General features: G+C 40.2%; 1 protein-coding gene across 6 annotated transcripts in view; it reads left to right on the top strand.

Moving 5' to 3' along the window:
• FAM184A (family with sequence similarity 184 member A) overlaps positions 1-24,122 on the top strand; it is a 253,280-nt gene that overhangs the window by 191,754 nt on the left and 37,404 nt on the right. For 4 of the 6 annotated variants that reach the window (XM_075202995.1, XM_075202993.1, XM_075202989.1 and 1 more), the window contains 5 exons: positions 2,109-2,230; positions 2,333-2,483; positions 16,458-16,499; positions 21,439-21,651; positions 22,277-22,430. In XM_075202995.1, the coding sequence (XP_075059096.1) occupies positions 2,109-2,230; positions 2,333-2,483; positions 16,458-16,499; positions 21,439-21,651; positions 22,277-22,430 (682 nt within the window). The remainder of the gene's footprint in view (positions 1-2,108; positions 2,231-2,332; positions 2,484-16,457; positions 16,500-21,438; positions 21,652-22,276; positions 22,431-24,122) is intronic. The other 2 variants (XM_075202994.1, XM_075202992.1) reach the window with 1 other exon arrangement.

The raw sequence follows: 24,122 nt of genomic DNA, 5'->3' as shown, positions 1-24,122 counted from the left end.
TATATTTATATATTTTTATTGTATTATGCATTTAGAGTATAAACATGTATGCACCACATTTAGTAATTTACTGTTGATGTCAGTTGGGCCATTGTTCCATTTAATTTAAGCCTATTCATTTTAATAGAATAGCAATCTCATGTTTCAGCATGCTTGTACATTGCCAACTAATAAATAATTCCTATCTTATATTCTAAAATCTTTGGATATGAGCAAGGAATGTGTTGTATGCAGAGCTCTCAAGTGTTTAGAATTTTATGAGTCTTGAATTTGATCTCAATCTCATAATTTTTCTCCAATTTCACAGATTTAATGACAACTGGAGACAGGGAGTCACATTTCTCTCACCCACTGTGGGAGTCTCCTGACACTGATTAGTGAATGGCTCCTGCCATTCAGCTAGTTTCTCCCAACAATCTGTGAATGGCCAAAACTATACACCAATTAGAGGTTTGCATTGTAAAGCTACCAGAGATTTGGAGGTCTGCATTGTATAGTGGTTTACACTACTACTGCTCCTTCCTTCAAACCACCCTCAGCTCATCTTCCCTCGCAACAGCTGAATAGATTTCTGTTTTCCTACCCCCTACCCCTCAACCACACTCCCCAATGCTTCTCTGTTTTTGCCTCATCTCTTCAACCTGCCCCTATCCAATGGTACATGCCCTTTCTCTTTCAAGCACACACTTTTTTCTCCAATTATTTCTAGCTTGACCCTTTGAGTCTCTCTCCAAATACCACCCTATATCATTATTCCCCTTGGATTCCCCACTACTTGAGTGGCTTGTGTACAGCCAACAAGTTCACTTCCTCTCCTCTCACACCCTCTCCAACTCAGAGAGGAAAAAAGTAGAGGAATCCTCAACTTTTTTAATCCTTTAATACAATATCTATATATAATCATACAGCTCTGCATACCCTGCAAGCTTACCAGAAATGGAGTCTTTGGTCTATTAATCAAAACACCATACAATATTGCTTGTGGGCAGTATCTGGTTTCACCCTGTAACCCAATATATATATTTTTTTATTTTTTTTGGAAACCGCCCCTTAAGAATCCTGTGTTTGCCCCTGACTCTCACTCCCAGCTTCAAGATTTCTCTTGTACCTCTACCCACCTATGGAACTTCCAACCATACCCGACCATGCTTTCCCCCAACTTTCAAGGCGTTAAACGTTCCCTCAGTAATTGTAGGAATTGTGTTTTGTATAATGGTCACTAAATTGTTCTATGTATTGTATATCTGTCACAAGGATGCTGTCTGTATTGCATAGTTATCGCTAGAGTGCTCTCTATTGTATATAGCTCACTTGAATGCTCTCTGTATTGTTTAGTGGTCATTAGAATAGGCTCTGCATTGAATACGGGTCAGATGGTGCTGCTTTTTTTTATTATAGTTCTTTGATATAACTTTTTTATATCTTTCAATTTCTTGTGAAACTATGCCTAATTTAAACAAAGCACACCCACGCATTTTTGCCCACCCCATTTTCATACAGAGCACACACACTGTTTCAGATATCTCTATGTATGTGCTGGTAGGAAAAAGCAGAAGCACAGAACTGATTGCTTTATTTAAACTGTATTGGCTTATTCAACGATCATTAGATCATGTTTGTTATTTGTCCCGAAGAAGGAGAAAACATCTTGCTAACAAGCCCAGGCAATCCTTCAGCTGGCATTATGTTTATCATCTGCTTGCAAAATAACCAATGAGTTTTTATGAACCTAGAACAATGAATAGTCACAACATTAACCAGTCGAGACATTCTCCACATAGATGTCATTTGCACAGGGGGATTTTAAGGTTCTCAAAAACCCTGGACCTCACAAGCAAGCTTAATAGCACTTCCACATCCAATGACTTCAGTACAAAGTACAGTTCTGTTTATTATAGCTCTACTGGTGCCTGAGTCATTCAAAGATTAAAACTTACCAAATAAATTGCAATAAATCATAACACAGATAAATAATAATAAGGTATATTTTGAAATGATGCTGGGGAAAGTAATTGGATCCAAGACCCTGGTTCAAGCACCTAATAACAACCTTGTTTCAGACTTAGAAAAACAACAATTCATGTGAAATTCTACATTAATTATTACAGGGAGAGCTAGAAAAGGAAAGGCACCATCATGAAACATTTATTACTTCCATGCGGGAAGAAGAACGATTGAAGATCGACAAAGTTGCACGTGATCTGGAACTAAAATGGACTGAAACTCTCAGGTATTGTTAAAAATTACAAATGTAAGCAAATCTAAATGATACTCTTATCCTATAAATCTATATATGTCCTTCCATTCCCATTATTTATATTACACAATGTAGACAAGAATGTAACAAGCTACGAGAAGAGTTGAAAATACAACATGAAGAGGACAAGAAGTCTGCGTTGTCTCAGCTACTGCAGCTCAAGGAACGAGAAATACACACAGCAAAAGATAGCTGGCAAAAGAAAGTAGAGGATCTTCTTGACCAGGTACAGATATCAGAATTTTTTTGCTATACCATTGTAGTATTAACTATGCTTAAAGCAATTGAAACAGAAGAATTTTGTTTATACAGTTTTGTTCTGTGCCTTTAAAAATACTAGTATGCAACACAGCGCAATGTATGTCTGGAATATTAAAAACATGGTATTATCCTACAAACCCTGCTTTTAGAAGTATTTTATATACTATTAAGGATAGCCAAACTACATTACTTTTGCTGACCAGTCCCCCTGTTTTACTACTATATCACAGTTCTTTCCCTTTGTGAGTCAATTACCACACGATGCAGTGATCTTGTGTTATCCAGTGACATTTTTCAATAATAATGGCTTTCATCACCTATAGTAATTGTTTCAAGGCCCACACACAATAATTGGTCGGTCAACTTAGTTACATACTGCAAAAAGTGTGGGCTTTAAGCTAATAAAACTAAATGTAAGATTGTTTCTGTGAAATCCACTACATCTGACAGTGGGACAAATCTCTGACTAATTGTGTGTATCTACTATATAAATGCCTAGTGGCGTGTGTGGGGAAAAAACAAAACCAAGCTGCAGCGCCACCTGCTGGGCAGAATTATACACTGACCTATATATTTCTTGAAGGAGAAGTGACAGTTGGGAGTGGTTGGTTGTTGTCGGGGGTGACAGTGGGGAGTTTTTAACACCTTAAGTAGCTTGATGAAGGATGTGGCGATGAAGATGAAGGATGAGGTGATGGAGAAAAATGATGAGGTGGTGACAAGTGGACAAAACCACGTTAAAAAAGGGCGCTTGCATCGGGAAGTAACGCTCTTCCCCTGAGGAGACCTGGGCTAGGCCCAAATGCATGACAAGAACCTTTTTAACACCTTAAGTAGCTTGATTTGACTAGAATGCATGAGTATCATGCACGGGTTAACTTGTGTAATATAGTTGCCTTAGCACACTAGAAATTTATCAGATATTAGCATGTCTGCTATGTCTCTTTCTTTAGTATGTGATAGTCTTGTCCCAAATTCCTTTTTTCTTTTGAGGTTCTCAAAGTTGCATAAACATTAAATTAGCCATAAAAACTGCATTTCACCACTTCAAAGTGTCTTGAATACAAATTCATATAATATAATCCTAGTTTGCGAAAAACGAGCTGGGGTTGGAGATTAGGCATGATTAAGATGCAAGTTAAGAGTAATACAGAAACATCTGAAACATTAAGTATACTTATAGTAATGTAACAGACAAGTAAAACTAATTTGCATATACATTCTTCAAGTTAACCCGTGCATGATACTCATGCATTCTAGTCAAATCAAGCCACTTAAGGTGTAAAACTAATTTGCATATACATTCTTGTCTATTATCATCAAACTCCAAATTGGGTGAAAACTATTAACAAAAAAACTGGTGCAACACAGAAAGTATACGTGGCCTATTGGACATGAAAAGATACACCATGCTTGCAAATTCAACCGGAATGTCCGGGAGACTCCCAGAATCTGGGTAGCTCTCCCGGACTTTTGGGAGAGCAGGCAATTCTCCCACATCCTGTCCACTTCATAGTGAAGTGGGCAGGATGGTAGCCTCAGTGACGCGATTCACAGTGAATTGCGTCATTTTGGCCCCACCAAAGCGTGCCTCGCCTTCTTCCACCCTCCCACTACCGCCCCTGTCCAGCATTTCCCGGGATTCCACAACGAAATGTTGGCAAGTATGAGATACACATCCTAATAGGACAAATGCATGTCAATCATCTCCATGCCTCTAATGTACCGAACTTACATGTGAAATCCCCTGTCACGTCTCTCCGAATGCAAGGGGCTGTAAGTCTGAGATACACTCACCTCAATATATGACCGTATGCTGTGCACATGTGCAGTGTGACCAATTTTATGCAAGTCACATTTTTATGTCCAGCTCCAAAGCAGGCTGGTGCAGTTTAGATAATAGCAAAGTAAACTTCTGATAGGTTGCTAGAATCAACATCAATTTTATTCATGTGCACCTGTTTTCATTACTGTCCCCCCATTAACAAATATCCTTATGTTTATACAACGAGATACATTATCCCATATAATAAAGCTAGGGTCCCGGGCAAATGCTTTGTTGCCACACGAAGTGTAGTTTTTGCTCCTGGGACGTAAGGGTACTAGTTATGTTACTGGGTTAAACTAATTCTGAAAAAGTACACCTTGTGGTAAAGTACCATACAGACAGAGCAATTGTCTGAAGCCCAACTTGGAAGCCAATAAGTAAGTAACATAATAACCGCATTATTTTACAGACCTTCTCAGTGGTGTATGGGGGGGACTGTGGGGAACAGTTTATTTATTGTGTAAATGTTTAGTGCACAAGGTTCTATGTAATACATAAATAAAATGTATATTCTTTCCATGTTGTAAGTGACCCAGTTGATATCCTAATTAATGTAATTGGCTAACTGTATCAAATGGCAGATCAGCTTGGTCCAAGAAAAAAAAAGTCAATAATACACTTCTTTCCATATATGCTTGAAAGTGATTTAGGGACTTAGCTGATAATGTTTCATTTACACACTTCAAACAGAATGGCTTCTTAATTGGTTTGTGCTGTCCAGTGTCTGTTCTGAGCTCACTGAATACTATGAGGACAATGTTCTCACTTAATCTTTTATGTCTTAGAATTATGTTTTGAAGATTTCAGAAAGAAAGTATTTTGCAGTCATAGCAACCCATGAATAGATTAACCCAATTTAAATGCAATGTTACAGCACGCTTTGGCACATCTTGCCAAATTTTATATTTTTAGCCTAAATATGGAAAGCTCTATGATACGTGATATCCCTAACTAAATATATATGTAACAGTTCCTATATATTGATAGAGCTTCTGATGTTATTGCATTTTCACATTTGCTGTGCAACTAAATGGCAGTTATTTTTCTTGGTTATTAGCCATTCCAACCTCTAGTGTTATAACTGAAATACCTTTAGTCCTTCCATCACCTGAAACAGTGACATTCTGGCAGGGCATCGGAGTGCAGCTGATTTGTTTTTATTCACTACCAAACTGACCTGACTGACCAATGACTGGGTCTCACTGTGGCTGCTTGCAGGGCCTGATTACGGGTTCTGGCCGCCCTAGGCTAATACGCCCCCCCCTTCCCTCCTCCAAATATATAGGTGTATAGGAACACTCCTGAATATGAATGTTCAGGTGTATTCTCCAGCATTCAACTTTAGACAGATTGTGCCATTGTCTCTTACCTGTTCTTGCTCTTCTCTCTTGCAACTTTGTTATCCTCTCGCTGGCTTCTGGAAAGTTGGCGTCCTGTTTTGAAAATGCAGAAATGTTTTATAATGCAAACCCTGAATGATTAGGCCCTTTAGTTAAAACAAAACACTCCATTATGGCCAGCTAAAAGTACCCCATTGGACAGGCATATATAAGCAATATCTGAATATTTGTTGTCAATCAAATACAAACCTCTACCAGCCCCATCTCACTAATATTTAGTATTCTAGTGATTGCTGAGACCACCCATGTGACCACCACACAATCATGAGATTCTGCCCCCCAAAGCTGCTCTATTTTTTAAATACCCCCTGCAGCCATTTTCCTTAACCACAACCCTCCCCCCCACAGCCATTTTCCTTAACCCCTGCTGTAGCCATTTTCTTTACCTCCCACCCTGCATCCATCCCCCTTGCAGCTATTTTCCTTACCTCCACTCTGTAGCTATCCCCCCCCGTCACATCAAAACTCCCCCAGTCACATATATCAGCCCCCCTCCTCTGCCCTCCTTCATACATATCAACCTCTCTCCCTCCCTATAGATTTTCATGGCAGCCCCCCCCCCCTCACACCCTATACATTTGTATGACAGTCCCCCTCTCCCTCCCTATACATATGCATGACAGTCCCCCCTCTACCTCCCTATAGATATGCAGGGTAGTCCCCCCCCCTCCCTATAGATATGCAGGGTAGTTCCCCCCCCCCTCCCTATAGATATGCAGGGTAGTTCCCCCCCTCCCTATAGATATGCAGGGTAGTTCCCCCCCCCTTCCTATAGATATGCAGGGCAGTTCCCCCCCCCTTCCTATAGATATGCAGGGCAGTCCCCCCCCTTCCTATAGATAGGCAAGGCAGTTCCCCCCCCTTCCTATAGATATGCAGGGCAGTTCCCCCCCCTTCCTATAGATATGCAGGGCAGTTCCCCCCCCCCCTTCCTATAGATATGCAGGGCAGTACCCCCCCCTCCCTATAGATATGCAGGGCAGTTCCCCCCTCCTCCCTATAGATATGCAGGGCAGTTCCCCCCCCCCTTCCTATAGATATGCAGGGCAGTTCCCCCCCCCTTCCTATAGATATGCAGGGCAGTTCCCCCCCCCCTTCCTATAGATATGCAGGGCAGTTCCCCCCCCTCTCTATAGATATGCAGGGCAGTTCCCCCCCCTCCCTATAGATATGCAGGGCAGTTCCCCCCCCCTTCCTATAGATATGCAGGGCAGTTCCCCCCCCCTTCCTATAGATATGCAGGGCAGTTCCCCCCCCCCTTCCTATAGATATGCAGGGCAGTTCCCCCCCCTTCCTATAGATATGCAGGGCAGTTCCCCCCCCTCTCTATAGATATGCAGGGCAGTTCCCCCCTTCACTTACCTGTAGTTGTGCCAGCGTCGCTCCTCTCCTCAGATCAGCAGATAGGAAGTGAAGACGTCCTGCTTCCTGTCTGCTGCATAGCAACAGGCAGCCTGGCGATTGGCTGTGTGTTGCTAACCACTGACCACCAATGCTTTTGATCGTCGAGCCCTCCACCCCCCCACGGCGACACCCCCCCCGCGCGGTGACCTCCCGCAATGACCCACCCTCCCCCACCCCGAAAAAAAATGAATGAAAAAAAAAATAATGAAAAAAATAAATAAATACCCGCAGCGCCGCGCCCCCCGGGACCCAGCGCCCCAGGCTGCAGCCTGGTCAGCCTAGTGGTTGATCAGGCCCTGGCTGCGTGGGTAGAGACTGAGAGAATTCCCACCCGCACAGCCAGAGTGAGATGCGATGCAATGAACAAACAGGATTGATACAGGAGGACCAGGGTCACAGGAAGTGCATCTGTGCTTTAATTGAATAAAAACATGGCCATAGTGTAGCTGGGTATATTTCCAAACGTGTTGTAGGTTGTTTGCTATTAAATTCTCTCAATTCAATATATAATTATGGAGACATTGCAAGGATGTTCAGGTAGCTGGTGGCTGGTAAAGGGGGGGTATAAATCAGGAAGGGAGATGTTGTAGAAGAGGTCTGTTTGCAAAGTATGGCTGAAAATGGGAGTATCTCTTTGCATTATATGACTGGCATTGGGGTTTTTGTCTGTTCAATATATGACTGACAATTGAGGTATCTCTGTGCAGTATGTGGCTGGCAATGGGTGTATCTCTGAATAAATGACTGCATTGGACCTGACACACAATGCACTACAAATATGATCTTATTGGTAATGGCTTGCAAACTTCAAATTTTGGCAGTGAATTTTCTTCACACTGGGCTTTCAGTTCCTTTACACATGTGCAAACTGTATGCACATTTTCCCCAAGACTGGCCCCTCGAATCGGTAAGTTAAGCCTTAACGCTCCTGGTCAGTATCACTCAGCTTCCATGGCAATATTTTATTGGTAAATGGGAACGATAACAGATTTTTTGCTGTTACTGTTTTTAATAAATAAGCCCCATAATTCTGGATCTATAACATAACTTCCCACTGACACAGTGCTGTGTTAGGCCCCGAGTAAGATATGCATACAGGAAACACAGGACACAACTAGGAAGTGAATATCACTATAATACACTTTCTGCAACATCAACAGACACCCATCTTACCTCTCTCACAACCAATTCTCAGAGTGAAATGAAACTCACCTATAGCAATGAGGCTCTAGGTTTGCATGTAATGGCCTCATTGCTGTTCTTACAAGAGGGAAAGATTGTTCTAAAATCTTACCTACCATAGGTCTAGTATACCATATTTCTGAAGTTTAATATTATGCATGGAAGTCTACATCATTCTGAATACTGCTGTTTTCCGGCAGATAATATATCAAACGTGGGAGGGAGAGGGTTCTGGACAACGTGAAACACCTCTGAAGATCTCCTTAGCGCTAAGAGGTTATGCTCTTAGATAAGTTTAAGTAGTGTTAGGCATTAATTTTAACCTAAGAGACCTTAAGAATAAAAGGAGGCAAATGATATGCAAATATAAGTACTAACATATTTGTCAGTTTGTGGCAAGAACAGGGTGTCTGGCCATTGTAAAATAAATGGTTATAACCCACTGGACCCCTGTTCTCACACTTTATGCTTATAAAGGGGGCATTGTGCACAGAGTTGCCAGATTATTGTGTGTCTGTTCACCAAAGTTAAGCATTGTATTTGCTCCTGATGTTTTCCTATGTACAAGACCTTTGGATTGTATCTGACTACAAATATCCCTAGCGGTGAGTTTACCAACATCTATATCCTTAAGCCTATGTGTGCTGACCAATGCTCCCTTGTCTGCAATAACTATTAAGACTGGGACTAGTGTTCTAACTAAAGTTATTGATATTATCCTGATTACTTGATCTGACAATGATTACTGATAACCCTTGGACATTAACCATAGGTGCTTCTTTCTGTACTATCCAGAATATCTCATTGAAGACAGTGATCTTGGTTTTGGTGCCGATTTCCTAACAATACCTACACTATGGACTGTCACAACTAATATCATCTTGACTCCAGTTGCCACTGTCCGGGAAACATCTCTTTGTTGGTGCATTACAGACACCTTTACCCCTCGCACAGCCACCAGTTACTCAGGATCATTCCTAGAACACTAGCTGTACAGTCTATTTACAGTAACCATTACAGGTTCCATGTACCGCTGCAGTCTTCCTTTTGCTACCGCTGTATCAGGATAGTGATAGCAGGAATATTGAAAGAAAAATATTTTTTTTAATTTAAATAAAGCATTTTTCCAAAGCAGAATCACTGCAATTTTTTTTTAATTTATTTTGCAAGTGGAATTGAAAGCCAAAATGCCAGTGGTACAATAATTACTCACCTCAAGTCACAATTTTCACAGGTATGAAATTCCAGAATTTCTTATTTGATTCAATGTTCCACAATTTAGTTCTAAATAATTTCAAGTTTTTTCTAAGGAATGTGCTATACCACATCAAGCCCCCATTATCTTAAGGTTTAGGGGTGGCAGAGAGAGGGTAGAGACTGTTAAGCTCATGCTAAAGAAAGCCCAGACTGATAGGAAACATGCCTGTCTGGAGAAACACAGAATTAAATATAGTGGAGCATCTCCAGCCCATTTTCAGTTGCACAGACATGTGAGAATAAGACTGCCAGCACTTCTACAGGTTTTATACTCCAAGACAGCTGTTAGCCCAATTCAGTAGCTGTTGAGCGAAAGGAACAGACTAGCCAATAAAACTATGGTATGTTGGGATCCAGCTAATGTTACAGCCAATGTTCTACTTTGTACCTGTATAATACATGGTAAATATGGTGACAGAATTTCTTGATGACTTCTAATTTCTTGTAATTATATAATGTTCTTTATCGTTTATATATTACATATAAACCGGCCCTTTAAGAAGTTCATAGAGGCTCGGGGAAACCCAAATTATGAGGCCCCCCACCCCCTTTTTATAAAAAAAACCCATTAAAAATGCAATTAAAATGTATCTTAAATCTATTTTATTGCTTATCTTTATTACAATTTACAAATAAAATATTGTGTGTATATATATATATATATATATATATATATATATATATTGATGTACTGAATTATTGGATATTTTAAATTAGAAGTGCTTTTCTAGCTTTTTTTCTGCACATACAGCAATCAATTTGGAAAATCCTACTTTCACAGTTAATATTGAGCATGGCCAACCCATTCAATCGCTCTAGCCCCAAAGTTGAGCGATTATGTTTTTTACGTTGTTCAGCACACTGAATGTTCGTTCACCAGAAGCAATAGATGCTGGCAAACTGAGGAAAATGCGCAAAGCAATTGAGATATTGGGAAATACCCTAGAACAGGTTTGGCTAACCTGTGGCACTCCAGGTGTTGTGAAAATACAAGTCCCAGCATAGCCTTCCAGCAATAAGCTGATATATATTGGCAAAGCATCCTGGGACTAGTAGTTCACAACACCTGGAGTGCCACAGGTTAGCCAAGCCTCCCTAGAAAGTCCTAGTTCTAGGATTTCTGTAAGAAGTTCTTTTGGCATGCTTTCTAGAAATTTGCTTTAGGAAAAATAGTTTGTCACTTGTCATAGTGTAAGTTTATGAGCAATACCGCAGCGAGGAAATAAGAGGTGGCAGATAGGATGGTAGCAGATAGTCAGAAGCAGACCGAGATCAGGGGTCTGTAGCAGATAGAGTTGTTAAAAAATAGACAAAGGGTCAGGGCTGGCAGTGAGCAAGAGTAACCAAATAACAAGCCAGAGGTTAGGGCAATCAGTGTACAATCAGAATAACCGGACACAACGGCATTGGTCTTTTAATGTCGGCAATGTGATTGGCGACACAACATTGTCCACTTGTCCCTAATCCAAGTGTCACCATTTAGCCTGCTGACATTTTCTTGTCGACAGGTTAAGTGCTGACATTTACAGTGTCGGAAAGACGTACCCTACCCTTTGTCTCTGTGTCGGTGGTATTGCTTCTCGACAAATGTCTTCGTTTGCATGTTGAATTTCAGCCTCAGGCATTGAATTTGCGGTGTTTTGGCTGGTTTCACTTTCAACTGAAGTTCCTAATCCTGAAGCACTTGTTGTTGGATCACTTGGGTGAGGAGCGTTGCTTGCACCGCTGATTTAAAAAGTGAAATTATTGACCTTAACTTTTAAGATTCGGCTTCCATTGATTGCTGCTGTCGCCTTTTAGATGCCCTACTTTCAAAATTTCCTCAACAACATCGCACGGTTTCTCGTAATATTCTGAAATATCAATTGTTAAAAAAAATACGCATAGGGGGTGGTTTAAGGCTTTATGTCATGCTTGCTCCCTCCCCCCACAGCTCACACTGCCCCATCACTCTTCACTGCTCACCCCACAACTGACTTGCTTCCCCCACAGCTCACACTACCCCATTACGCCTAACACTGCTCCCCTCAATGCTCATACTGTTCCACTCATACCTCAAACCACTCCCCTCATGGCCTTGACCTTTTTCAGCACTCATCATTTCTCCCATTACCCTAATTATCCCAGAATCTCAATTGCCCCCCCTCCCCCCACAAATACCCACACTTACTCACTCTTATCCTAATTCTAACCCAGCAATTACACACACACTTACCCAAATTCTACCCCAACAATCACACACACAGACACTTATTTCATAAAACAGTGAGTCTTCCTGGCTGCAGCTGCTCCTCCTCCCTATGAGTCTGGAAGCTGCTGCACAGTCCGTGTAGCCATGTGCCCGTGCCCAGATGTCACTCTTCCTCCCTCTACTCTATTCTGTTCTGAAAGACCTGCGGGACCTGGATGGAGACTGCAGAGATTCAGCTGGGCGCACTGCTTATAAAAACATTCATTGCATTGAGCGCCCGTCAGATGAACATTGAGGCGGTAGCCAGTTCCACCCCCAGGACTTCCAGCACCCTGCGTTAGGGCATCGGCGGCACCGCCCTAGCTACGGCCCTGTTACCTAATTTATGCTATTTATCTTTAAAAGCGATCAGTTGTTCACGTAAAAAAAAGTGATATTTTAAAATGTATTAGTAAAAACAAAACCTGTTTATCACGATATCAGATAACTGAGGCCTACTTACTGGTATTTGCGCTGCTAACAGGGAGGCACATAGTCTAAACGTGCCCCTGGTCTTCGCCAGGGACCCCCGCAAGGAAGTTTGGAGTTCACTGTAGAGGCACGCAGGTCACGGCCCTCCAAGTTAGCCACCAGTGAAGTAATGGATGAAGTAGCGAAGTCAAGCAATCCGAAGTCATTCCGTGCTGGTAGCAAGGTACAAAAGGGGCAGGCAGAAGCGTGATCAAGCAATCCGGGGTCAGGCCATGCTGGTAGCGAGGTACAATGGGATTAGGCAGAAGCGTAGTCAAACAATCCAGAGTCAAACCAGGAAAGTAGTAACACCAAGGGATGATCCACGAGGAAGGTCAGGGAAGCCAAACCAGGAAGTCAGTCAGGATGCTGGGAAGCACAGGGAAACGCTGGAGCAGAAGGGACATAGACATTGAGTCTTCCTGAAATAGCTCCAGCAAGAACCCAATTGGTGGCAGTGGATGGCCAGCGATCAGCTGACCGATAAACAGCATCCCATTGCCTAGCAACAGAGACGCGTGCCCCTGTGCATGCACTCGGTGGCCGAATGCGGAAGTGCGTCATCCGTCCCGTTGCTAGTCAACGAGATGCGCCAAGTAAGCAGAGAATCAGGCGTCCGTCCCTGGCAACGAGTGAAAGTGCAGGGACGGCGCCTGACACTGTTGAATCAATACAAGCATGAGCATTGTAATAATAAAAAAAATGATGACAATAACTTAACTAACATGCCAATTCTACAATTCCTTGAGTAAACGTTGGACATCAAACAGTCCAGTCCAGTTCCATAATTATAAACAAGCTATTCCCTTGTAAAGTTGTGAATCACTAACCCTGGTAAATCTCAAGGACAACTGACGTTCTCATGGATCTGTGTGGATAGATACAGCGCTGCGGAATTAGTGGCGCTATATAAATAAATAGATGATGTTGATAGATGCATCATGCACAGAGAGGGCAATAAGCGCATGCACTGCTGTACGTTGTGCCAATTTAACCAGTTAACATGTTTAGGAGCTAGGTTTGAACTTTCATTACTTATAAATTGCCAAATTAGCAAACAGATAACTATTAAAAAAAAAAAAGTCAGAACACAAAAATCTGAAAATTTTGTGGCCCTCTGCTAGTAGGAGGCCCGGAGAAATTTGCCCCCTAGCCCCTGGAAAACGTGTGCTTTCAAGAGTGCTTTTTCCATATATATGGAATTACTATTATATTTCCACTTCCATTTGAAGAATTCCTAGCCAATGGCAGCATGTATAGAGAACCAAGCCTCATTTTGAAATTGATGGGCGCGTGTGTAAACTACACCTGATTTTCATTTGTGAGTGTGAGTATAAAAATGTTGTTAGCAGCACTTTATAGGTGTTAAGCCTTGAGAAAGACCATATTAAGATAGGTCAATACGCGTTGACTGAATGGCATGAAGCAAGTTACACATTGGAGCGCCTGCATAAGTTCCATCAAGTGCGAGAGGAGAGCAGCACTTTTCTGCATGATACACGCTGTCAAACCTCAGGACTCTGCTAGGCGTACTTGCCATTCACTATTATATGTGCTGCACATTTTATATTGTGGACAGAATTTCATGGTGAAATTTATTGGGAGGAAAAGTATTTTAAAGTCACATATTTTATTAAAGGATAAAGCACTATGTCGTTTTTCCTGTTCTTTGCACCCCTCCGTTATTGATGCAAATAAAATATGGGAATACTTTGGAGTTTCTGAGGAAAAGACCCTAGAAGTATACCTTGGAAAGCTGCACTGATAAAAGTCCTGTTTTATTAAAACTTGTGTAAGTGCATCTACAAGAGAGGCTCCAAAAAACAGGTGAAGGAGACCCCCGTCTTTTAGTATATATATTTTTTTATCTCAATTTGAGTTGTTCTGTACTTTGGTATCTCTTTCTTTAGGATCTTGGAGATGGTACACCCTAATAAGCACCTTTAGTGTGGAGGTGTTTTTCGACACAGGGTGTATATACAAAATATCTGAACATACTGCACCATTATTGTTTCTCTTTTTTTGGAGGATATATGATTTTGTGCTCAAACAGCAGATCGGCGGACTTACAGGGATTGTGAACTGTGCCGGCTGAAGCATAACAAATTGTGAGATTGTCATCTAAAACAACCAGAAACTTTTGTTTCACATGGGGGTGTTTATGAATTTAAGTACTGTGTAGATAAGAATTTTCCAACATATGCGCAAGAATTGTTGCCATTAAGCATAGATATTTATGTTCAAAGGACAGTGCCATATGACCATATATTTCCTTTAACATTTGGTATATATTCGTTTTGAGGGTACTTGGGTGGAACCCCTTAAGATACAGGTATTGGCTGCAGACCTTTTCAGTGCGCTTTTAACCACTATATTCATTTAGTTAACTTGATGGTAGTTTGCAGAGGTGCCCTTGACGTTGGGATGCAGGCTTACATACTTTTATCAAAATTTGAACTAATACCGCATGTTTTCAATTTGCTAGATACAATCAGATATGCAGTGTTAAGCATAAGCACTGACAACAACTGTCATTTTGTTTTGTTTCAGTGCTGCTTTTGTCTATATCTTAGGTAGAAACAAATGGTATGCCTCTGCAGCCATCATAACTAATCATCTGGATGCACAGCTAGACTGCTTGTGCTTAGTAACCAGCAGCTCCACTACCAGTTATGATTGGATTGTGGCATGCTGCCAGTCAGTTCTCAGCAGCTGCATTTGGGCTGCACAAACCATTCAGTAGACTGCAGGTATTAAGGTAAATGGCAGAAGCAGCGATTAAAGCTGCATATTCCTCCTCACCTGTTTTTAGCACAACTTCCATAATTAAACCCTATAGCCTGAGTTCTTGCTCATGACAGCTTGTCAGTGTCTAAAGAAATGAATCAGTGGGACAAAAGAACATTCAGAATAGTGTATTTTTTGTGGACAAACAGTTGTCAAAACTGCATTAGTAAGTGATTTATTTTCTCCATAAAGCAACAAAACATTATTTTCAATAATTTGCAAATTATCTTTTTATCAGTCTGTGGTTATTAATAAAAATAATGGATGACTGCTATAACTGTTAATGAACAGATGTATTTTCTCTTACTTATAATGTATTGTGATATGTTCCATTTTAATAACAATACCTAATTTATCTAAAGATATTTGAAGTTTCAAACATTACTAAAACTATGACTTGTCGATTGTGAAATTACCAGCAAGATTCTAGAACTGAGAAACATAACTGATTGAATAAAAGTTTTACCTGACACAATGTCACTGTGCTTATACAAAATACTTGTAAATGGACATAAAATAAACATGAGAAGATAGTATCAAGTAAAAAGCAGAAAATTGCAAACCATTTCTCTTTAAATCTTAGCAGTTGAAAAGTGCAGTTAAAAAGTATGCTCTTGGAAGCCTGGGAATTATGAAAATGTCATCTACTCTTCCACGGAAAAAGATCATGTTTTATAATGATTGTTTCATCATTGGATAACACTGCCGGGCTTATTTAATAATATAGAACAATGTATACAAATGTTCTGTCTTCCACAGCAACAGATCAGATTCACTTGTCTAGCGCAGATCAAAAAATGAACATGTGTGCAAAGTGCACCATTTTCTAAGTAACCACAGTGTTGTTCAATGTTACAAAGCAGTGTGTTTACATTCAAAACAGTATTCAAATGACATGACCATAAATCTCTTATGGACTCCTCACCAGACTGCTATCTCTGGTATGGTGTTTTATGTCCTAACTATGGTTGCTGCCTTTTCTGGACAAAATTACTAGCCATCCTATTTCTGTTATGTTTCTACCCTAGTAAAAGCAGTGGTAATTGTTATAACAATGGCAAAGATACGCATTTTTAATAAGCAGGCCAGTAAAACACTGGCCAGGTGGCATCCAAACGGAGCAATGAGCATAATAAGCGGGCCACAAGAATTTAATGTTAAGTGGCACCAAAATACAGCCCTATATGTCTGGTGAATTACTGCCATGTACCATTGACTTAATGGTGTCACAGCATTTTAGTGATAAGCACCAGTTTCATCACTCGTCCGTGTGTTTCCTAGCTGTAATTAATTTTCTATGTTGTCCATGTCTGTTGTCTTTCCTTTTACTTTGTCGATTTCTGAATGTTTCCCTTTATTCTTGTGATCTTCTTTTCATAGCGGCACTCTCTGGGTGAAGCATTACATAAATCCATCAGTAATGTAAGTCAGCTGCCTATACAGCGTTGACATAGAGGCATGCTTGCATTATCATTTGCACTGCAGCTCGTCTACAGATTGCTTGCTGCTGCTGTTCACTGTTTTGCTACACGTGTTCACTTGCTAGATGCACAGCAATGTCTTTAATCCGTGTCCATTGAATTTTTAAAAATCAATCTCCCTGAAAATGGATCAGCAGCAGAAGAATGTATTGATTGTACAGCAGCATACATTAGGCATTAAATTCCCATTATCCTGCTTTGGCAGTTGTAAATTCAGCATTTGCTTTGTGAATGTGGTGTTACAGAAGGCTGGCTGGCTGTTTTCACAGCCTGCTAGAAAGCATGATTTGGATGGCACTTAATAGGTTCTGCTATAACATGATCAATAACCTGTAAAAATATATTTAACACACCAGTACTGACATAAGCAACTATTCTGTAGAATAAAATATATATGTAACCATCATTGTATTGTAGGCATGAAGAATACCCTTTGAAGCATGACAAATTTACTAAAGTTCACTACATTCATGTTTCTGCTGTGTAAATGCAGTTTGACATATGAGCAGTTTTGTAATATTATTGGGTCTAAGCAATGATGAGGGGCAGGGGAGTGACAAGTACAAAAGGGTATATGAGGGAATATTATTTTAAAGTAGGGATGGTCTTTCTGATGTAATTACATATTTAAAAACAAATAGCTAGATGAATGATATAAAGTCATTCTGAGAATAACATTTATAACTGTGATTTGAGCTAGGGATCGAGGAAATTCAGTAATTACTATGGGCCTGATTCATTAAGGTACGCAAAACAAACTTTTTGTCCGTCTTTTTAGAAAAAGACTTAAGTTCAGCATACGTGCACCCGTATGCAACTACAAGCGGATCTGAAGAATTGTCTTTGTTTGAATACGGGTGTCGGTATGCTCTGCTTATATGACACTTGCCGAATTGAGACAAACATAGCAATCTGCAGGCTTCAAACAATACATATGTGAAATTTACGAAAAGCTTTCCAAAAAGGAAAAGTTCTCTGGCACTAATACACGAACTTTATAAAACCTATATATAATAAAGATAAATTGATAGGTAATTGTTACCTCCCATTGCAGCTGTTTAGAAACTGCTATTGCTTCCCCTTTTGTTAGATAATACAAATATAAGTATAAATAAAAATAAATATATATATACATATACTATAGGGACAAAAGTATTAACCACACCTGTTAATTATTGAATTGAGGCGTTTCAATCAGATCCGTTGCCAAAGGTGTATAAAATCAAGCACCTAGCTATGCAGTTTCCATTTGCAAACATTTGTGATACAAAATGGGTCGTTCTGAAACAGTGACTTCAAGCGTGGTACTGTGATAGGATGTCATCTTTGCTATAAGACGGTTTGTGAAATTTCATCGCTGCTGGATATTCCATGGTCAACTGTAAGTGATATTATTAGAAAGTAGAAGCATTTATGAACAACAGCAACTCAGTCATGAAGCGAAAGACCACGTAAAATCACAGAGCTGGGTCAATGACTGCTAAGGCACATGTCGCCAAAGCAGATTCCATAGCTAAAGAGATCCAAACTTCTACTGGCATTAATGTAAGCACAAAAACTGTTTGTGGTTAGGTCCCTTATCTCCAGTGAAGGGCAATTTTAATGCTTCAGCATATCAAGTTATTTTGGACAATGTTATGCTTCCAACTTTGTGGTAACAGTTTGGGGAGGGCCCTTTTCTATTCCAAAATGACTGTGTTCCAGTGCACAAAGCAAGTGTCATGGTTGTACATGAAGGATGAGTGAGATCCTGCTGTCTCAGCTGGTATTTGCTAGACTCACCCAGAGACGCGGAGTCTAACAGAGCGAAAGGTATTCACCAGGGATCCCCGCAGACGGTGAACCACGGCTATTACCACTTGGAGGTAGAATGGATCAGCGGAGGTCAGGGGTGCATGCAGAGTAAGTAGTGGGTGTTGATCACAGCGATTAGCACAACGAGCGGAATAGGTAAGCAAAGATCAGCGGTATACAAGATATGCAGCAGACGGTGAACCACGGCTATTACCACTTGGAGGTAGAATGGATCAGCGGAGGTCAGGGGTGCATGCAGAGTAAGTAGCGGGTGTTGATCACAGCGATTAGCACAAGGAGCGGAACAGGTAAGCAAAGAGCAGCGGTATACAGGATATGCAGCAGACGGTGAACCACGGCTATTACCACTTGGAGGTAGAATGGATCAGTGGAGGTCAGGGGTGCATGCAAAGTAAGTAGCAGGTGTTGATCACAGCGATTAGCACAACGAGTGGAACAGGTAAGCAAATATCAGCGGTATACAGGATATGCAGCAGACGGTGAACCACGGCTATTACCACTTGGAGGTAGAATGGATCAGCGGAGGTCAACGGTGCATGCAGAGTAGGTAGCAGGGGTAGATCACAACGGAGAGAAGGAAGCTGCTTCAGGCCAGGAGAACACTTGAAGAACCTGCACTGAAAGGTGAGTGGAGGAGCCTTATAAAGGAGTTCTGACCAATGGCTAGACAGGCCAGGTAACACAGGTGAAGTATAGCACAGGTGCAGACTGCTGCTGACAGCAAGCACAATGAGGAGAATTAGGATGAGGGCAGGTGTGGCGATGCTCGAGTGGAGATACCTGGAGAGCAGTGTGTGACAGCAAGGATTACAAAGACATGGTTTGATGAGTTCAGTGTGAAAGAACTTGACTGGCCCGGAGAGAGCACTGACCTCAACCCCATCGAACACCTTTGGGATGAACTGGAATGGAGATTGCGAGCCAGGCCTTCTCTTCCAACATCAGTGCCTAACCTCATAAATGCTCTATAGAATGATGGGCACAAATTCCCACAGAAACACTCCAATATCTTGTGGAAACCTTCCAAGAAGAGTACAAGCTCTTATCCGTGCAAAAGGGGGACCAGCTCCATATTAAAGTATATGTATTTGAATAATTAAATGTCATTACAGTCTGTGTTGGTGTAATGATCAAGCATCCAAATACTTTTGTCCATATAGTGTATGTGAAATATAAAGTCCCAGCAGACTGCACAGAAAAAAAAATAATAAGTTAATAATATAATCATTCATGAAAAAATATTTCAAAATATAATATGTATTCGCCCCTTCCCTCCCCTGTTCTGCCCATGAGAACGTAGGCTGTTGGAAGTGTCCTTTGGGTTTAAAGATGAATTGGATATACTTGAGTTCACTGGCCTATAGTCCATTTGAGGGCATGCGCAGTGCAATGTAAGGCAAAATACAGCATGTATTGGCATTTACATTCCTTGATGAATCAGGCCTTATATCTCCTCTCTTATTTTACTATCCATTCAGGGGAGATCTGGCAAATTTTAGCCTGGGAAGGGGGGGGGGGGAATCGACTCAGAAGCCTATTAGGAACATTTTAAAGGAAAAATAAATGCAGGTGGCCCAGTGATCCAGCCCAAGGTAGCCCACTATGGGACTGGCCCCTCTGTCAGCCCTCCCCCCCTCCCCCAGCCCTGCCTGCCCCTGAATCTATTCAACAGGCAACAAAACAGATGAATTCATCAGAAAAAATGTCATGACGTGTATAACTAAAATGATGTGCGGACTAACAGGACAACCAAATAGACTATATTTAGTGGACCTTTTCTGATGACCTGCCACATTTTTAATATAACTGAAAGTCTTGTTATGGAGAGAGTTGCAGACTATCAAACATTTTGACAAATGAAAAATAAAATATGCTGTCTAGGGAAAATAGTTCTTTTAATGGGATTTCTGTGACAAATTTATACTGTACCATTGGCAGCCAGTAGAGGCTAGGCTGATAAATAGTCTGCCCTCAAATGCTCATTCATACCAGTCACTACACTGCTAGAAACGTTGCCATGTATTTTCCAGGAGACTGCAGTTCTGTCTCACTAAATGCTACTTTAGAAGAGAAAAAAACAAATAGGGACATATAAACTGTAAAATAGTGTTGGAAAATAAAAGCAGGAATATAATGGTATTGAAATATTATTTGTGATAGTTTTTTCTAAATCAAGTGGCACTGTTATCCAAAAAATGAAGGTAAGATATGTCAGTGTAAGTAATATATTTAATACGAATCTAGAAGATTATAACTTACTGGCAAAATGCACCTCAAAAATGTTATAAAAAATACAGCAACATTTTAAAAGTTTCTGAGGAATAGTTATTAAAAATAGCAACCAATCAGCGTGTACTTTTATGCATTTAATGCAAGTTAGACAGTGAAAGCAAATATCTAATTGGTTGCTATTGTTTTAGTCCAGATTTGCTTCTTTGTGAATTCTTAGTAAATAAGCTTCCCTGTAATTCTGGCTTTAGTTATTTTAGTTCTGTTTTGTTGTCTATTGCAATGTACTGGGGGCTTATAGCATCATGCTCTAATCCAGTGTAAAATAATGTGCAATATCTAACATGAAAGAAATGCTACTTTGGCAATTAGGTCAAAAGTAATTACCTAACTTTTCTCAAATGCATGACGCAACTATTTTCTCATGTAATTCTGCACACAACAATATGATTTCATTTGCTGGAAAAGTTGTGAGAGTCACTTTTATGAAGTTTGTGGGGGTTTGCAATAGATTGTTAAGCTTTTTGATGTGAAAGGGTGAATTAAATTAGATTTTATGCTAGAGGGGATAAAACCAAATAAAGTGGTTCAGCTTTGAAATGTTGAGTTTACTATCAATGACATATAGCACAAACTTGTGCAAAAATAGCAGCGCTGGAAGTATAATTTTGGAATTTAATATAGTTAATCCACTGGTTGTTGACAGAAGACAAGCTTTGAAAAGAAAATGTATGGCTCATTTAAATGGAAATGTAAAGCTGCAATCAGGGCATATTTTTCTCTATTTATTCCATCATTCCTATTTTTTTGTCTGAATTTCTTTTGCTGTGTGTTAGATCTCATTGCTCAAACAGAACCTAGAGATGCAGCTGTGCCAGTCCCAGAGTGCTTTGCAGCAGCTGCAGGCACAGTTCGGTCAGGAGCGACAGCGTCTCACCCGAGAGCTCCAGGAGCTGGAGGAGGAGCATCAGCATAGGCAGAAGTCACTGCAAGAAGCCCACATCATAGCGTTTCAAAGTATGGAGGAGGCAAAGGATCAAAATCAAAAAGCAAGTGTCATTCAATACTATTATGTCCTTGGTTATATTTTTTAAAGGCTGCTATTAATCATGTTATATTACTCCACTTCTATTGTACACTTCATAAATGTGAAATATGTGTTTAGTATCATGATTACCGTTTGCTCATTGAGACATATTAAATGCTATTATACCTAACAATTATTTTACATGCCTTAATAACTTAAATAAGACTATTTATTAATATTTTGGTTAAAAGTAGAGTTATTGAACAACTAAAAATTCTACTTGCAGCCCTGGGTGTGCGAATTTGCACTACATAATACATGAAAGGCCATTAAACCCTGTATATGTAGACAGCATACAGTTATAGTTTTTTGTATAACTATCACTGTGGTTCTGTTAAAATGGTTTTGTTTTAGAAGAAAAACTACTTTTGGAAGTGTTTACAATTGCACTTATAAAAAAAAACAGCCGACAGGATGCACAAATGTACAAGAAGATTGCTCTCCTGGCTGTAAAGCACTCTGTTCTTTAAAGTAATTTGACCAATTTTCTTGTCTTCTCTTTTTATGTGCAATTTATCTTTCAGCTCATAATGAGTTCTACATGCTGGTTATTTTATGCTGCTGTATATCTTTATTCTGCTTCACAGGACCTGGAAGATCGCTTGCTTCAGAAATACTCAGAGGAACTCCAGACTGTAAAAGATGCTCACAAGCAGGTCATGGACATGCTGCGAGTGGAAATGGAACAGGAACTTCAAACTCTGCGCTTTGAGTTAGAAGACGAGGGGAAAGCCATGCTAGGTATGTGTGCATGTATTTTTGCGGTTTGTCCAAAGTTAATGTGTATCTAAACTTCCAGCTAATGAAAGGTAATGTGTATCTAAACTTCCAGCTAATATCACAGCTCGTAATTCATCTTTTATGGTGGAATCTTAAATTATTAAAACTGTAATGAAGACAATGTAGTTTCTAAGATTCCAGCAAGCACTGTAGTCTAAGACGTAACCATGGATATATCCTGGACAAATCAGTGTAAGACTCGAGCTTTAAAAATACCTTATCTAGCATGTAGCTTAGACAAAAGATGCAGATCTCTTTGATATCCACAATTTCATTACTGCATATCCCCCAAACATATTAATTTATTTGCGATAATCCCGATTTCTATGGCTAAATGGACCGTGGTTTCCAGATATTTATAGGTATTAATATCTTGAGGCATGAATTTGGGCAGCACAGTGGCCTAGTGGTTAGCACTTGTGCCTGACAGCACTGGGGTCATGAGTTCGATTCCCAACCATGGCCTTATCTGTGTGGAGTTTGTATGTTCTCCCTATGTTTGCGTGGGTTTCCTCCAGGTGCTCCGGTTTCCTCCCACACTCCAAAAACATACTGGTAGGTTAATTGGCTGCTATCAAAATTTACACTAATCTCTCCCTCTCTGTCTGTGTGTGTCTGTATTAGGGAATTTAGACTGTAAACTCCAATGGGGCAGGGACTGATGTGAGTGAGTTCTCTGCACAGCGCTGCGGAATTAGTGGCGCTATATAAATAAATGATGATGATGATGATGATGGATTGGGCAGATATGGGCAAAGCATGGACGTTTCATAGGCATGGCCTAAATGTCCTAATTTCCCAATCTGGAATGCTAAGACTTACTGTGTTATGTAAATTATATATGAGGAATATAGTGTAGTGTTATGTTCTTAACAATGTTTAAATGACAAGGCATGTTTTCCCATTTTACTCTGTATGTGAAGTAAAACTCATCTTAAATGTTGTTCTGCTGTGTATGACAAGTATTTCTTGCTAAAAGCAGAAAGCTGTCGGGGGTACCATTAACATGTTTTTTGAAACGAACATCCAGTTAAAATAAAAAAAATTACAATTAGTGTTACAGTTATTGACCCAGTGACAATGCTCTCAGTAGGCAAGAAACTGCAGAGGAACATCAGTAACTTACTTTTAATGCATTTTCCTTTTTCTAAAAGTCACAGAAAAATACTAGAGCCAAAATATAGGAAAAATACTCTAGAGCCCAAAAATATGTAAGAACAATACCGTCATCCATTTTGTTTAAGCCATAGTTCATTAAAACAATCGCAAGATCCCGATAAAAATGAGTCTTAGGGGTATATGTACTAATCGGTAGTTCCGACAATTTGTAAAAAAAAAATAATTAAAATGCCAATTCTATTAAAGACAAAGCTCATTGGGTTTGTCTTTAATAAAATTACCATTGTAAGAAAATTACGGCAAATCGCAGAGAATCAGTGGTTTGTCGGAACCGCCGCTTAGTAATTATACCACTTACACTGCAAAGTTTTTTATGCAGACACTTGGCGGGAGATTCCCAGAACTTTTTCCCGCTTCCTATATCACAGAAATGTGGTTATTTCAATTTGTGTGTGTGGAGTGGTTTCGAGAGAACAAGAAACCCTGCCCCCTAAGTGCGCCCCTGATATACAGCAATAATATCTATAATATAAA

Source organism: Mixophyes fleayi, chromosome 3, assembly GCF_038048845.1.
Source record: "Mixophyes fleayi isolate aMixFle1 chromosome 3, aMixFle1.hap1, whole genome shotgun sequence".
Lineage (NCBI taxonomy): Eukaryota > Metazoa > Chordata > Amphibia > Anura > Limnodynastidae > Mixophyes > Mixophyes fleayi.
The sequence above is the reverse complement of the archived record's forward strand: the minus strand, read 5'-3'. Positions and strand labels throughout refer to the sequence as shown.